Here is a 17,516-nt window from a genome sequence, read left to right on the forward strand (position 1 = left end):
CTCTAGTTGTGTAAACACGACCTAGCCTCAGGTTGGGGATCTTGTTGGTGTTACCAATCACACCCTTTTTTCTGGGTGGAAAGTGGTCCCAGAGGAATTCATGCAGCTTGTTTTCTCTGATGCAGGCTGCGGTTAGGAAGCCCACATAGAAACACAGCCTTTTGCGTTGTTCTGGGGACCATTTATGTTTTCCAGCCTTTTAAATGATCTCTGGCATGAAGAGTTGTTCAGAAGCTGTAGGAAAGATAATTCCTCCCCTCTGTCAGTGATCTTGATGTACTGGCTGGTTCAACATGACCTGGTTTTGGGATTGAGCTTCCCAGTGGGTGTGCAAGCCTAAACAACGAATTCTGAGCTTCCTGGCCCAAATCTGTCTGAAGTGGCTAATTATAACCTGATTCACAGGTGCAGTAATGAGCTGTCATTAACCTGATGATTCGTAAAGGTCAGATTCTTCATGGGGAAGGAGTAACAGGCAGATGGCAAGTAAGGTATTGCCAAAAAAACGAAACAAAAAAGCACCAAGAAGGGCCAAAGCCAAACCATCATGTGCTCCTGATGGAGCCCAGTGAGGCTGCTATCCAGAACTGCTTCTTGATGAGAGTTTTTGGATTTTTTTCCCTGAGAAACATGGGGAGTAATGACGCTGTGCTGCTTCTGAAAATATATCCCAACGTGTTGAAGGAAGACCCAGCCTGAAGGCTCTGACAGCTGGCGGTGGTGGGATCCCATCTCGGCTCTGTCACTGGAGCCGTTCAGGTGCGACACCCCCCAGTGCCTTCGCACGACTGGAGCGGGTTGAGTAACTGGCTCCTGCCTGTGCGAATCTGCTTGTGACTGACTACCTCCTTTCTTCCAAAATGCGTCTTCAAGCTTCAGTGAAACACGGTGGCAGTGACAGATTGAGGATGAAAATACCCACCTATATGGTGTAACCATCTTATGTGCTGATAGAGGAAAACAAGACACTGCTATGTAATAGTTTGTGCAAATTTGATCGCATTAATTGTGTCTGTCTTTAGAGAGACAGAAATGGAAATGGAGGACGTGCAAGGGTGTGGGGGAAAGAGTAAGGAGAGAAGGAGGTTTTAGGTGGGGAACCTGTGGTTTGTATAGAAACTGAGGGAAAAATAGCACAGAAACCGAAGTTAAAGTTTAGCTAGAAGAAATAAACTGGTAGAATTTCAGGTGGCTTTTGAAAAGAAGAGTTGCTGCAAATACAGAAGCCGTGTGGAAAAGTCCTGAAGAGGCGTGAAAACAAGTGGCTTTGAAAGCAGAAAGCATTTAATTCAGCTACTGCACACTGATAGATGTCCAGTTATAATTTTAAATCAGTAAATTATTTCTAAATGTTCCTTTTAGAAATGAATGAGGATGTGGAAAGCTCATTAACTACAGGGAGTGCTTAGGAAGGAAGGGAGGTAATTAGTTCTGTAGTTTCTCTGTCATACTTGTTAAGACTGCACAGATTCGTAATGGCCTTTTCCGTGTGCAGACAGTACAGTGAGATCTTTCCCTAATGTACTTTCTAGAGGAACAGCAAGAGAGAGAACTGTATATCCATCGATATTGCTGCAATCTGCCCAGTACAGTGGGATCCCTCTTCCCACTCTCCATTTGCTGACCAGCGTCCCACTTGGTTCGCTTCCTGAAGAGCAAAAGGTGAAGGGAACATTTGAAAGCACCTATATTGTCTGATAAATGAGTGATAATGAAATTGCACGACCAACATGTTTTTGTTTCAAGCAGTAATCTTTTCAATCATACAAATCCTTGTCAAGTAAAGCTTGCTGCGGCTGGTGTTATGTTGTCAAAGCTGCTGCTTCATTAGAGAAATCTTTCTGTAGGATATCTACATGGATGGCTGAAGGCTTTTGGACTGAAGCCTGAAGTGTTTTCAAGACAGGTTGGCAGTTGGAGGCTGTGGCTAGTGCAAATGTAATTTGAAGCCTTGCACATGTGCAGAATGGCAAAAGCATTTGTGTTTTCCAAAATCTGTTCATTTTTAATGGATGAGAATATTATTCTTGACTCATTTTGAAAGATGAGACCAATGATGCTTGCTACTTGCCATATATTTTTAGAATACTTTTGTCTCAGTTTTTCAGTCCATTATTTAAATTTTGCAAGTTTTTAAAAAGATAGTTTTAAAATTGGTTGATATCTGTGCATTTCAAGAGCTTACAACATAACATTTTAAATAATTCTTGACACATTTCCTCTCATTGTGAAGATGAGTGGTGTTTGACTCTAGTCACGATGGCAGAATTCAAGGTTCGTGCATTAAACTGTGGTTTTGTTCTAGTATTGTGGTTATCAACTTGCGAGATGGAATCCCTTTTCATCTATTACTGTGGGAAAAGTCAGGGCTCTGAAGAGTTTTCCTGGCAGGCATTGCAATGAGTATACAACACAAAGGCATAAGTAATGCAACAAATTTGATACTAAATTATTTAGTAGTTGTAAGATGAAATTGAGCTGTCGGTGACAGGAAATAGCTAAACCACACTTCTTCTTCCAGTGGATGGTATTTCACTGGATCCTAAGTGCAATGTGCAATGAATACTTTGAATCTTGTGAGAGGGCATAAGTTTGGGTTTCTCTTGTGGTTATATTATCTCAGCTATGGAAACTGTGGAGGTTCTGGTGCTCCCTTTATCTAAAAGGGAAAAAATTCTTCATATGTAGCCTTTCACATTGTTTCCATTTTCTTTGTAGGACGGAAGAGGTGCCTGCAGCTCAGCAACCTGCAAAGCCACAGATGCAAGCCAACGGAACAGGTAATCTCAGTCAGATCTCTACTAGCAGTTTGATTCAGTCGGATTTTTTTCCCCCCTTTCATTTGATCTTTAGAAGATCAAACCTTGCTGGAAAACTTGCTGGGTCCTTAAGCAGGCTTCCGAAGAAGCCGAATATGAAAGACCATTTGAGCAGCTTCTTACGTCTCTGTACGTGATTCTGCGTTTACTTTTTGTAGTTGACTTTGCACACCTGAGCAAGGAATTTATTTTGTATTGTAAAGCCTTTAGGAATGTAATGAAACCTGTTGCCTGACTTCATCATTCTTGCATGCCCTGCTGAGCCTTGACTTACCAGAAAACAGGTGTAATACATAGAAAAGATGTTCTAGTTTGTTCTCAACTGCAAAAGCTCTTTTAAGCCATTAAATATATTACTTTTTCCATTTTTTTAAAGGAAATCACGTTCTGGAGAAGGAATAAGTTTCAGTTACTCATTTTTTTGGATACCTTCACCATCATCTACATTTCTCAAGCTGCTGCTTATTATGAATTCAATAATATAGTGGTTTCTGAAAGAACTAAGGCAACAGGCAGATTCTCAATCTTTCAGTACACTTAAGCTTTCCCCCCCATAGCTCTTAACTGAGACAAGCACTTGGGCTTTTAAATCTGTGGATTAAATTTGAAGTTGCTCCTCCTGTACTCCCATAATGTCAATACTTTTCTGTAATGTGAACTACAACCTGCCAATTTTTTTCTGTCTTGTACACTCAAAATTTCTTTCTCAGTACTATCTGAAGTATTAACATGTGGGAAGCTACTTTGTATTTTTTTTATTTTCAAATGTAAGTGTTGTCTCAGCTGTAAACTGCCACTAAATTCCTTGTTTTTCTAGGTATCGCTGCCATTCATTAATAAATAGTTTGGTTCTATTTTCTGAGCACTGGCCGCTTTTTCTCACAGGCTTAAAAGCACCATTTTGGCTTTTGTAATCGGCTGATTAATCTTTCATGCGCCTGTTTAATTATATCTCAGTTTTATGGAATTCTGTACTAAGTTTGGTCCTGGAATAGTTGTGACCAGTGTCCTCTTCATGACATTGCTGTATTGACCTACCTTTCCAAATAATAGTTAGTCTTTTCCTTCTAGACAGTGATTTTGAGAGTTACAGGTAAAGCAAAAGGTGATTGTTTTGTTCTCACCTGCACTGCCTGAAGGCTTTTACCCTTATATTATTTCCATATACCCATATATTTGATATATTTTTCCACTGAAACTGACATACAGAAAGTGTGCATCGCTTCATTACTTTGCCACATAAGGCTTTCCAGGCAGTATTATGATTATATATTTCATATATAGAAAGTGGCATATACAGCATAATTTCTGTAGCCTGGCTTTAGAAAAAAGGAAGTGCCCATTATAGATATATGTATACACACACACACACAATCTTTACAGCCTATAAATGGTTGGAAAGTGGTAATAAAAATGCCTCTTGTGGAATCCTGCTTAAGTTTCCACTTCCCTTTCCTGTCAAATTCGTGTGGCTGCAAGGTAGTTGTCCTGCTCTCTGCTCAGGAGTGTTTTGCTTTACACTTGTTTTTCTCGAGGTGACCCTTCAGCACAATAGGAGCGCTGAGATTTACGTCAGTCTCTTGTTTACAGGAACCTCTTAACCAGAAAATGTTTTTACAGTGTTTTCTAAAAATTCTTGTTTGTTAGGATGTTTAAGTAATCTCTGTACTTCTGGTAATAAGATGCTTCCATGTGCCATACATAGAGCAAAGCAGGACTCACCTTTAGTCTTATTTTACCAGCTTAGTGCAGTCAGGGTTTCTATGCAATGGCAGAAGTAAATTGCATAGTGAGTTTCTGTGAAGGGTGTTGGTGAAGGACGGGAAAGCTGTACAAAGTCTGCTTCCCAACGAAGCATGGTGCGTGGGAACAGGGGCAAGCTTTGTATGAATATGTCAGAAGTATTATCCTGATACTTAGTGCTTCTTTTTTATAGATAAGCGTAGTCACACAGTGTGTTCGAGACTCCAGAAGTGGTTTTGTGACAAATTTGGGGAGTATGTTGAGGACTTCAGATTTCAGCCAGAAGAGAATACAGTGGAAACAGAAGAGCCACTTAGTGCTAGAAGGTAAATCTCTAACGTGATTGTGACAAATAGTTGGCTGCTTTACAAGTTGCTTTTTTTCCTCTTTTCTTCTCTTTACAACCCTTTACATGGTTTCAGCAAGTATTTGCATAACAAGTAATAAAACTGAAAGTACAGAAGCATCTCAGAAGGTTTGTGAATGCTTTGGCCAAAACATGAAATTTGAAGTTTATCTGCTGTCTGAGGTAGAATAAGAGTTGTATTATTTACCAGGTTACATCGTATGCCTCTCAAAAACTGTGGACAAAGTCCTAGTTAGGCTGGAGAGCTTTTACATTTCAGTTTTTGGTCTGATGCAAGGTAGGCTGTATTAGTTACTAGAAACACATTTTGTAACAGGCAAGAATGAAGCTTTATGCACAAACATCTAATTTATAACTGTGAGCAGTATTTCAGGGACCAAATGTATACAACTGCACACTACTTGCCTATTTAACAAGTTGCTTTTACCCATTATTTTTCAGGTTGACTGAAAATATGAGAAGATTAAGTAAGTACTTAACAGTATTTTATTTTCTGGAAGTAAAAATAGTTCTTAGTAACCCTATTGGGAGGATTGCTGCATTTTAAAATACAGCGTTTTGAAATACTGCCAGTTCATAAGCAGAAATGATTCTGAAATCCTGAATTAGTGTTTGGAGTGCAAAGTAACTTAGAGGAGCAGTGGTAGAAGCTTGCCTTTAATCTTGAATTACATAGAGTATCTCTGAACTAAAAATGTAATGTTAATTAAAATGTGTAAACATGTAATGAATGAGAACAGAGTATATGTCCAATGGAAAAAGTAAGAGTGTTCATACACGTAATGCCTGAGCTGCTTGTAGTTCGCTTGCTAGTCTATTAGCTTATGCTTTCAAAGAAGGAGGGGTTGGACGATGCACACCCTGAGTGCATCTTGCATTTCTTTCTCTTGGATAGCTGATAAATTATTTTGGAAGGTGGAGGCTGCAAAATGGCAGGTTAAACAAAGTAAAGCCCTGCAAGAGTTCTGTGCAGCAAAGAATTGCTAGCCTGAAAAAAAAATATGGCTGATTTGTGCTCCAAATTGTTAAATTATTGTAGGGGGGAAGGTAAAGTTGAAATAAGGGTCTGTAATCTCCATGGAAGGTCAGTTTTGTTGTTCTTATTCTAATACTGGTATTCATTCTAGTTTCATTTGGGAGAATACCTGTGACCTGTTCTCCGTGTGGTGGACGTGCATTGCCTTCAGAATAGCTTTAAAAAAAAAAGGCGATATTAAGCTTAAGCTTTGAATGGTTCTTAACTTCCACTAGGTGAGCCATGAAATCTAGATCCCTGTTGTCCAGGGGTGCCTGACAACCACCTGGAGCTCCCGAGACCCTTGGTTGCTCTCAAGACCCCCTCTTGTCGTCAGCAGTTTCCAGGTGTTGACCTTCCCTGCAGGTTCGGTGTAGGATGCTGGAGCAGCACTTGAGTCCATGACCACCTCCAGTGCTTTGAGCATGCCCTTCCACTTACTCCATCTGCTGCTTTGGTTGTGCCACTGATGCTCAAGGAAATCTAGTCCTAGTTGTTTAATTACTTTCCATAGGGAACGTATCAAGGATAGCTGAATTTCAAGCCAAACAAACTAGGACAGCAAGTCACAGGCTGTCTTGAGGAAAGCTTTCAAAGTTGTGAGCTGTATTGCAAATGAAGGTGGGTACTCCTGAGGCTCCCTGTGCAAGCGGAGTCTTCAGTCTTCTCACCAGGGAAGGCAAAACCGGTGTGTTCCAGCAGAGAAAGCAAAGGTCGTCTTGCCGCAGCCCTCTCCTGTTTTCTTGTGTCCCCTAGCCAGTTTGCCCAAATGGTAAAAGAGCCTAGAGGACTAGGAAGGGTAAAGGGCAAGTGTTTTTTAGGGAGCTGAGGAAGAGCTCCTCTTGCTGTCTCTGGCTGGCTGTGGGCATCTGCAACTGGGAGTGACGCCTCTCCCGGCACAGGCTTGTCTCCCGTGCAGTGACAGTGAGAGCAAAGGTCTGCAGAGGTGGGAGACAAACATCTTCAGGCAGCAAGGTCCTGTGTCTCTTGGCTTAGGAAGAGTAACCAGCAAAGTGCTACCAATGGATAGACTCCGGCAGAAGCATAGCCAAGAGAGCTCTAACCTGGTTTTAAGCTAGCTTGGTCAGGCAGCAGCAAGTTGTTCCTCTGTGGCTTGGAGTCCAGTCAGGCTGATTCACCTTGTTTTACAGCGGGGTGAACTGACCTGTGCGGAGGTCTTTGGGGTAGTATGAACAGGGCTCAGAACAGACTGCTGTCAACATCCAGGGTACCCTTGTAAAGGATATTGATGATTTTTTTTTTTTGTCTATACTTAAGAATTTAGACATCACCTTTGTCTTGAATAATACTAGTTTTTGAAAATGCATTCCTTAACTAATTGTTCAGTTACGTCGATGGGTTTCATTTTTCTTAATTTGGATAAGCCTTTTTATCATTACATGTCTTGAATATTCCTATTAATTTTCTAATTTGGTTGTTTGTCATTTACAAGTTATTTAACCACTGCCAGCTAATTCTAACAGTTGTGTTTTTTTCTCCGCTTCTGTTTAGAGAGAGGTGCCAAACCTGTTACTAATTTTGTGAAGAATCTTTCTGCCTTATCAGACTGGTATTCTATCTACACTTCTGCTATTGCCTTTATTGTAAGTTATCCTATTCCTCCGGGAGTAGTAAGAACTTTTAAAATGTATTATTTACTGAAATTCATTGAAACTGCAATATCTGAGTAGGGGTTGTGCTACAGTTTAAGTCAAATCAACTAGTGTAATTTCGTTTAGCACAAAATACGAGTAGTTGTCACTTCAGTTATATTTCAGAACCACTTAAATTGTGTATTCTGGGTTTATTGTAGCATAGTTTTGTAACTGCTAAAATAACTTATAACGCTCTGGGCATTGTTCTCTCATTTCTTGTTTCCTGTCTTCCAGCCCTGTAATTTGATGGTTACTTCAGCCTCTGCAAAATCTCTTGTTGTCTAGGGCTGAAATGCTGATAGCGGCTACATTTTATAAGAAGCTATTGTTCACCATCAGTACTCTTTGCCATTCGTTAGGATCATACTTGCTGATGAGAGACAAAATGCCTTGATTTGAGTACCATTTAATGTGCAAACAGGGGGTCTGTGAGCTAAATTCAAGCATTCCCATGCTATGTAAGGAGGTTTGCATGCCACAGTGACATAACTATTTAGTAGAGTTTTGATTTGTTTTCCTTTTAATTGTTAATTAAATGATCTAAATTGTTTTGGTCACGGTGTGCATGAAATATTTTGATACCGAAGGAAATTATTACCAGCAGTTGTAGCTGAGTGAACCTGTTTGGTGAAAATGTCACATACCTTTTCATTAAATGATCCCTCCCTGTAAGTTATAGAGCCCTATTTAATGCTACTTTGCATGGCACAGCTGAAGGAATATTGAGGAGGAGACTTCCCCCTTGCAGTGCTCTGTGTCTGTCCCTTCTCCTAATCTACTGATTTTTCTCTCACCTCTCCCAACAAACCCATTCTTCAGATAAAAGCTGAAAGAAGGAACTTCAGCTGTTGTTCAGAAAGCTCTGGGACCTCGGAGATGGAGTGATGCTTCATTTTTCGGGTTATCAGTAAAAAGCCTAACGTCTCTCGTCAGGAAAGCTGTAGTCTATATTTCCAGAAGCTGGGAGAGGGACAGAATACCTTTTGGAGCACTTCCTGTTTGTACTTGTTAGGTAGAATAAAACCTGTTTTCTTGCAATCTTTATAACCTTGGTAAAAATATGGGATTTAATTGACCTGAAATAATAGAGTGAGAGTTTATCCTGTTGCCCTGTATGTGGCTAATTGTTATAACTCTTCTACTATACCATTGCTTCAACTGCCCTAGGTGAGGTTAGACCATATCATGGTAGCAGATTCACGGAATTTAGGTTTTACTTCTTCTGTTTCCTACCCCTTCCTGTAATTGCAAATACTCACTACTCTCACTCAAGCAGCTGAGAACTAGTTAAGTGTCATCTCTGGAGATTTGGTTCAATCTTAGCTTCAACTTTACATTCATGAATACAGTGCTGTTGTCAGTCATGGTGTGGCTAAAATTTATTAATTTTTGTGATCTGAATTGCATGATTCTGAACCCAATAGTACAGTGGGAAACGGTATTTCATGCAACTCGCTGTACCCCAGTTTATAATCCACATCTCTCTTTTTTTTTCTTCTTTTTTCTCTTTTTTTTTTTTTTTTTTTTCCTTCTTAATCTGCAGATTTACATGAATGCTGTATGGCATGGCTGGGCCATTCCTATGTTCTTATTTTTAGCAATTTTGAGGTTGTCCCTAAATTACCTCATAGCCAGGTATTTACTTAAATACTGGATTATTCTCTTGTAACACTTTGCTTGAAAGATGTTTTATTATTCTTGCATTGAGTTGTAAACTGTTACTTTTTCTAACGTTATGAGTTAAGTCTAACAAAGTGAAATTCAAACTCTAATATCCTTAATTTCATTGCTCAATTTCTATAATTTTTTACTATTCTAAGGAATTATCTTCGTATCCTGTGACTTGGGTTGTCATAAATGATGCTGCATGTTCTCAGACAAATCCCTCAGCACGTTAAAATTCTAAAAAAAAATTCTGCAGCATTCAGAGTAGTTGGAGAACGTCACCTTAAATATTGAAGCCTGCTGCTTTTCCCTGGAGAGAATTTTCACCTAGGCCTAAAATTGCGCTTTTGCCTTTTTCAGTAGCTCTCGGCATACTTTATCCAAAGTATCTTCCATTTGTAAATTGAGTCTCTATTAAAAATTAAGACTTTTTTAAAAATGTACATTTTCTGTACTGGGAGGATCTTTTTAAAATGCTATTTTAGGCTGATGGTGTTTTCCGCCTTAAAATGGTGGAGAGGTCCTTAATGTGCATATTTCAAAATAGTTTTCTGACTTCTTAATTGATACTAACTGTCTGACGCTTTATTCGTTGAAAATTGCCAGTAGCAAATAGGGTCCTGAATAAGTTGCTGTAATTTTGTTCACATGAAAAAAAAAAAAAAGAAAAAATATTCCTAGTTATTTACTCTGTGCACGCAGTTCACTTTTGTTGTAAAACCCAAAGCAGTGATTCTGTGTAGTATCTACATAGCTAATTTTTTTTTTAATGTATATACCTTTAAAGCTGTCTGTGGTTCGCCACTTGTGCTTTTGTTATGTTGTGGGCTCTTCATTAATTTGGGGATTATTTTATTATTTTTTTAAGCCATAGTACTTATTGCAGAAAACTATTTTTTAACCTCTTACAAATAATCCATGTTGGCAGGTGGAGAAGAAGTACTTGCTCTTTTTAACTATTTCCATAACTTCTAGGGGTTGGAGAATACAGTGGAGCATTGTGCCTGAAGTTTCTGAACCCATGGTAGGTCTTTGATCGGTTTGACCTGTATACCTACGTTAGAAGTTGCACCTTTTAAAACATTCCTCTGTGTTTATGTGGGTAGTTGTGAAAGGAAGGAAGAGCGAGGTGCAAATAAAGACACTACAACTTTTTTCTTTCTCTTGCAATTTAGAAATCTTCATTAACAGCACTCTTAGGTTTGGGTGTTTCAACCTAAAATATTCCAAACCTGAATCACATTTCTGGAATCAGTGTTTATATGCCAGCTTGGGACAAGTTAGATCCTGAGGGATCTTCAAGAAGCCTTGCATTCTGTTTTCTTTGTAACATTTTGAAATTAATGTTTGCATACTCTGCTTTAAGGAGGAAGGATGTTAACTGTTAATGTAAGATGGAGCTCTTTGAATTTCAAACCTTTCACTAAGACTTAGTGAAGCCTTGCTTCCAGGTTAATTTTATTACTCTTAAAAGGCCAATAATCTATTTTAAAAAATAAATTTAGAAGTTCCAAATGTAAAACCTAACAAAAATGGTATTTCTGTGCTAGACCAGAAATAGGTCAGTTTAAACGTGTGGTCATAGACTGAAAGTCATTGTAACCATGCTGCTCCAAAGACTTACTGTGTCTTTCACAGCCTCGTATTAATATGTTTGCATATACCATGAGGGAAAAGCATCGAGAGCTAAAGATAACCAGCAATGAAAGACACAAACAGTAGAACTGAAACAAGGGAGCAACTTGGTAAATTTAGAGACTGTTTAAAGTGAGAGGACTATTGCCAAGAATGTTGAGGGGTCACCTTGTCATGAGGAGGTTTGTAAAATACCAATTTCAGCTGAGCTGAAAATTAATGGATTGTCTCTTTTTTGCCCAAGGAACCGCCAAAAGAGGACCTGACTGTGTCTGAGAAGTTTCAGCTTGTTCTAGACGTGGCTCAGAAGGCACAGGTACTGTGCTGCACTCGGACCTCTGCGGCTGCTTTCTTAGAAACAAAGAGGTCCATAGCCCAGGTGGTCAAAGGACATTGTTATGCAGCATGTGAAAATAAACACTCAAACAAGCAATGCTTTTCTTGCATAGGGATCTTTACCTATGAGCAATAGAGATCTTGGTAAGATTCCTGGAGCTTCTGAAATGGCACGATGCTTCAGAGAACTGGTTGAGGTTCTCCAGTCACAGCTCTGAGCGAGATCTGGAGGGGAACAGAAGCAGCTTCTGACAGTTTTTCCCCACATGAGCTTCTGATAACATAGATCAGGTGGTGAATCTTACCAATATACTGGAGTGTGGATCTATATTCCAAATCTGCTAGTCACAAAACTGGTGTAGGAGACCCTATTCCTTCAAGACTTAGCTGAAGGCTACTGTCTGTTTAGCTGTGTTAATTCAACAGTTTGTACAGCATCTCTGAAATAGCCTGTTTTAAACACCACCACCACCTCCCGCCCCAGCCCTGAAATCTGCTGCTTGTGTGGGAGAGGGTGAAGGAAGGTTTTCTCCCAGCTCCATCAGTTTGATGAGCTACCCTAGCAGCTGAGTGACTCTGCCATCCGGTTGAACTGCAGCCTTGTGCCATAATCTAACAATGTGCTGCTGCTAAAGTATCTTACCTTTCTCTTGCTAACTCTGTATACTCATCTCCTTTCTTCTGGTGGTGGTGCATATGAACACCTCTGGAAATTTATTGGGAAGATGAAATTTACAGGTGCTGTGACAGCAGGGATCGGTGAGAGAAGACAGCTGAATAGCCCTCTTAGTCCTGAGCAGGTCTCAGTTTGCATCAACAATTGTTGGAATTACGTGCAATCCAGTAACTCCAAGGGTGTATTATAAAAACCTGATAGTGGTGTGTTTCCAAAGAAGCTAACAGTCCAACAAATGATGAACTCAGTAACCATTTCTGGAAATTTCAGTGCTCAAAATGTGTGAAGAAACTTCCCATTTTGTTACCTACTGACAGAAGCTCTTAACTTTTAGATTGACAGCTTAATTAAAAATTTTTGCTGTGGTGTAAACACTTTCCAGTCATGACAGTGGGGTCAAGTAGCTTCTTCACTACTAACAATCAATCATGAGTTACAGAACAAGGTGTTAAATGAGATGGAAGTCATAGAGTATTGCTATTCTGTTCTGTATTTACTCAGTTCTGAGGGACATAAATGGCTAAAAATGAGTTAAAAAAAATCACTTCTGGGAATTGCTTATTACCAACAGAGTAAGGTAACTCTCTTGGTTTCTATTATGTGGACAAAAAAATAAAATAATGCGGGACTTTATTTAATTCTCTTGCTTCTTATGCAGAACCTCTTTGGCAAGATGGCAGACATACTGGAAAAAATTAAAAAGTAAGTTATCTGACATGAGTCTCTTTTTCCTCTTAAAACAAGACTTGACCAATGTCTGGAACACTAGTAATAAAATTTTGTTTCTTTTTTCTTTTCAGCTTGTTCATGTGGGTCCAGCCAGAAATAACACAGAAGCTCTACATTACTCTATGGGCAGCTTTTATTGCATCCTGCTTTTTGCCCTACAGGATTATTGGGCTTGCAATGGGTAAACACAATAAATAATTGACCTGTTACAGTCTAGACTTAATGCGTTAAAACTTAACATGATCTTCAGAGGGAGAATTTTAGAGTTTAAGAAAGAAAACCCTGCATTAATAAATAATGCACTGTTTTAAAGTATTTTCATTGTGCTTGGCATCATTTGTCATGTGCATTTTGAAAACCATCACTGAATACATAATATAATAGAAAAAGACTGGATAACGCATTCAGTCCTTGAAGAGGGGAAGTTTTTGGTGAGCTGCTAGCAGATGTCTTCAGACTGTCAGCTGTAAGGCTTCTGGGAAGTGCTATATTTTGGGTTTTTTCGCTCATACATCCTTGCAAAGGAAATATGTGGGACCACATAGAAGGCACAAAGATGACGGTGGGAAAAAAATGAAAGGGACTACTTGTTAATGGGACTACTTGTAAAACTTGGAGGACAGGCTGGACAAAATGAACAGATTAGTTGCAGATATGTAAACTCTCAACTGGGACCTGGAAAAGGAGGCTCTCGCTACAGCATGAGACTGTCTTTTCTCTAAGATATGAAGCCACATCCTGTGAACCAAGAATTCTCTTTTTTTTTTTTTTTTTTCATTAAAGTAATGATATGATCAAATGAGTGTTACTTTTAGTGGCACTGAACTTCAGACTGTGTTAGCTTGAACATAAACGTACGTTTGCTTGATGTGGCAATTGAATTTGATACGTGAGAAATTATTTTTTTACTCTGACTCTTAGAAAAAGATCTGAATTGCATTTAGTAAAGCTTTGAGGGACTATTCCAAGCCCTTTTTAATCTGGCAGAATGCAAGGAAATACCTTGTATAAGATAAGAGGACATACTGGACTGGAAGATAGAGTTTAATGTAGTACATGAGAGCCCTCTGTTGCCATTTAAATTCTTGCAAGGAGCTGCACAGTTTAATGCTCTGGTGTGTTTTCTGTTTTGGAAGTATATCATGTTTTCAGAATGCTTCTGGTAATAAGAAATATATGTTTGAATTATTTTAATGTTCTTCTGCATAATAAGAAGCTACATGAGTGGTTTAAAAGAACTGGGGATGAGGAAGAAGGAATCTGGGCAGGGGAGGAAAAGATAGATAGTTTCCTGCCTCTGGAAGAAGAATCAAAATATTAAAACCAAGAGAATGGTTTAGCACCATGACTGAAGATACTTACAGAATTTTATTTCATTCATGAACTTGTTAAAACATGATCAAAACAGTGATGTTCTTAATGCCCCTTCAACATGCATACTAAAGTGACCTTTTTTTCAGGACTCTATGCTGGAATCAAGTTTTTCCTTATTGATTTTATCTTCAAACGATGCCCCAGACTAAGAGCTAAGTATGATACTCCTTATATCATCTGGACAAGTCTCCCAACAGATCCTCAGCTCAAAGAAAGGTCTAATGCTACAGTGTCGAGACGGGTAAGGCTAATAAATCTTTCTGTCCCTCTGTTCCCAACATCTGAAAATCAGATCCCTTTCTCCCTTCCCTTTTTCCCCAGTGACTAGAGCACATTAAAGGGAAGGTTAATTAAATCCTAACAGTCAATGTTAGTTCTTTTTTTATTATTATTTTCAAGATCCACAGAGTTTTTATATGGATCCTGTTTCTTGTATGAAAGCAATCTGTTATCAAAATGTGTATATAAAAAAATATATATCTCTCTTTTTTTGGAAATTGTATGAAGCTAAACACACAAAAATAACACCATTTGTATTCATATCAACTTCTGTAACATACATTCTGTGTGATTTTATTGTCAAAATTTAGTCTTTCTGTATTCCTTTTCTCTGTTCTCAGACATTCTTTTTTAATGGAAATTCAGCTGTTTGTGTAGATTGAAGAACAGCTAGTTAAAAAAAAAAGCCTTGAGTATAATATGCAGCTTACTAATGAGATAAGCATTAACAGAGGTAATAAAGTAGTTTATAGATTTAGGCATTATGTCTTATGGTTATTTGTATTAGATGACCTTTTAGCATAGTGGTGATAAATGACTTTTTGTACTTTAATGACTTTGGTACTCCAACAGTAAATTCCTCTTTTGTTAAAATCTCATAGTTAAATCTTTGTGTTGTGGTTTGTGCATCTTTGCAAATTGTTTTGGGGCCTGACATGATAACTGAAAAGCAAGTCATGCTTTTCCATATCCCTGAATTTGTCAATGTTTATTAGTTTAAAAAAAAAGTTGTAATAAAACTTAAGTCTAATCCCATTTTAGCATTTGCTTAATGCCTCTTATCACAATATCTAATTGCATTCATGGAGTGTCTGAGTACTGTCATAAGCTCCCTGACTGAAATGTGCAGTACTTAGCAACAATTCAGCCTGGGTACACAACTGGAGAGCAAAGGGGATAAATACATGAACCCTTGGTTGTTAACCTGTGAAGAAGAAGAATAAATATGGGGTTCTGGGGGAGATGGAGCAGTTGGTGGTAAAATGGTAACTGCAGCATAATCTGAGTATTTCAGAAGGAAGTAGAAGAGAAAGACAGTCTCTGACAGAAAGAGAGTCTTTTGCTCCTATTTTCCAAGGGATTGGAGAGGTGAATGAGTGCTTGGACGGAACCATCTGTAGCCTGTACTTCTCTTGCTTGCAGAAGATGGGCTTAAAGGTTTCTGTGCCTCTCGAGCTTACAGGTTATCATTCACATGCTGTGGTGGTTGTGGCAGCTTCTTGCTGGGTCTTTCTAATCTGCCTTAGAGGTGGAAAGGCTCTGAATTGCTGAACTTGAATCCATAAACTTAGAGAGCAATTATCCCTTCTGGCTTTTCCTTATGGCTTAAGTTTTGACAAGTAGACCAGGGTTTTAGTATTACTGTGTCTGACTACAGGCTTGGCTTGTCTCCCTGGAAAGGATGTGCAGGACTGCATTATCGGCTCCCAAATGTCTTTGAAGACATTAACTTGGTCTCAGTAATTTTAGACAAACTTTCTTACCCCTTGAGAGATTTCTGGGAACCTTGTAGTATAAAAAATAGATTTTTTGTACAAAAAGATACAAAACAAATGGGTTTTTCATTTTTTTCATAGAAAAGGCAGAGCCCAAAAGCATGTAGTGCCAGCATACGTGCATTTGCTTTGGCTTCTTATCATTAAACAGCATACAGGACACCGTAAACCTAGACACAATGCAATATTCATTGCCTATACCACCCCTCTGACCTTGTGTCCTTAGAGAACAATCCTGACAACAATATCTGATGCGTAAAGGTGGTATGTCAAAAGCTGATGACAGATCAAGTGAAGAGGAATACCTCCAGGTATTCCTACCTCCAGGTTGTTGGTGACTTTTTAGACAGTCAGGACTCTTCAGCATTACAAATCCAATCACTTCCAGTTAGACTTAAGCCTTATCAAAATTGGATGTAATGCTTTTCTTTTAGTAATCGACTGTAGGTTTTCTCAGGCCTGGGTGGTTATGGATAAATTAGCTGCTGCTTTTAAGGGTAGAGGAAACATTTGCCTGTTTTAGGAAGGACTAGAAGTAAGGGCAGAACTTTCTCACGTCTTCAGCCACTGGATGGGATGTTGTACTGAAGTTTGAACACCTTTTTTTAAATATCTTTTATATAACGGGTAGGTAGGAAGCAGTGTAGCAGAGAGCAGGAATAATCCTCATTCTGGCACAAAAAGCATTAGACCTCTTGCCCTGACCTTTAGTATATTTTGGGCCATGGAGCTTCACCTGGTTATGTGCGTATGGAGCCAAATAACTTGTCCAAGAAAGCCTTCCAAAAATTCATCTGATCTTTACTTGCACACAAATTGCTGGAGAAGCTATTATTTCCCTTGGTTCCAGGGGCTCGATCATTGCTAAGGGCACAGCAGAGGGGCAGTAACTGAAGCAAGAGTACAGTTATCATCAACCATTTGCTTTCCATGTCAACTTTCTTTATTCTTTTCCCCCAAGGCATCGTTGTATTACAGTTACCCTAAAAGCTGGATGGTAAATACCCTCTATCATGCCTGTTTTGTCAGTCTGGTTTCTAGTCAGCGATTGCAGTATGCATTTTTTTTATTTGCTTTGGATTTCTTTTGTTAGCACTAAATCCTGCAAAGTGCCAAGTGCTGCCAACTTATGTGCAAAAAAAAAGCAGCAGAGGCTGGTTGGCCCCCAACAGCATTGGATCTTTACAGAAGAGGGGCTTAGTCCTGAGCTTGCATGTTGTCAGTTTGCCAGTTGTTTAACTGCATGTGTATGGTAGGACTAAGAAAGGAGCTGTTAATGCTTCGATGACAAAAGCCAGCCTTTGGAATTGTGTGGTGCCCCCACCAAGATGAAAAAGAAAACACAAGCAAACTTTCCAAAAGAAACTGCCTGCTGTCCTTCCAGAGGCAAGGCTTGTTTGCTAGGGCAGTCTCCAGTGGTTCAGGAGCTCTGTTTAAAAGTAGATTTTACTCAAACACTTTGGTTTTGAGAACTCCATGCTACCTTTTCCCCCCCCCCAAGGTTGCTGACAACCATTCTCATTTTATTTCACATGTCAACACTCTCAAAATTCAGTGCATCTTCAAAGCAAAGGAAAGATCAATGGCTCTAACGCAAGCTGAATAAATTGAACTGGTGTGCTCTAACCACTGATAACTCTTCTTCTTTTAATTGCATTCATTGTGTGTAGTCTCTTGGTTTGTGAGCAAGATCTTGCAGCTTCACTCAGTTCATGTTTTATTCTATG

The 17,516-nt window shown here is 39.1% G+C and overlaps 1 protein-coding gene across 4 annotated transcripts in view; it reads left to right on the forward strand.

Moving 5' to 3' along the window:
• Positions 1-17,516, forward strand: part of GRAMD4 (GRAM domain containing 4) — an 84,507-nt gene that overhangs the window by 56,702 nt on the left and 10,289 nt on the right. For all 4 annotated transcript variants that reach the window (XM_072860160.1, XM_072860153.1, XM_072860170.1 and 1 more), the window contains exons 5-14: positions 2,719-2,780; positions 4,756-4,888; positions 5,371-5,396; positions 7,457-7,548; positions 9,143-9,234; positions 10,240-10,288; positions 11,144-11,215; positions 12,570-12,613; positions 12,712-12,821; positions 14,101-14,255. In XM_072860160.1, coding sequence (XP_072716261.1) covers positions 2,719-2,780; positions 4,756-4,888; positions 5,371-5,396; positions 7,457-7,548; positions 9,143-9,234; positions 10,240-10,288; positions 11,144-11,215; positions 12,570-12,613; positions 12,712-12,821; positions 14,101-14,255 — 835 coding nt within the window. The remainder of the gene's footprint in view (positions 1-2,718; positions 2,781-4,755; positions 4,889-5,370; positions 5,397-7,456; positions 7,549-9,142; positions 9,235-10,239; positions 10,289-11,143; positions 11,216-12,569; positions 12,614-12,711; positions 12,822-14,100; positions 14,256-17,516) is intronic.

This window comes from Ciconia boyciana, chromosome 1 (genome assembly GCF_034638445.1).
Source record: "Ciconia boyciana chromosome 1, ASM3463844v1, whole genome shotgun sequence".
Lineage (NCBI taxonomy): Eukaryota > Metazoa > Chordata > Aves > Ciconiiformes > Ciconiidae > Ciconia > Ciconia boyciana.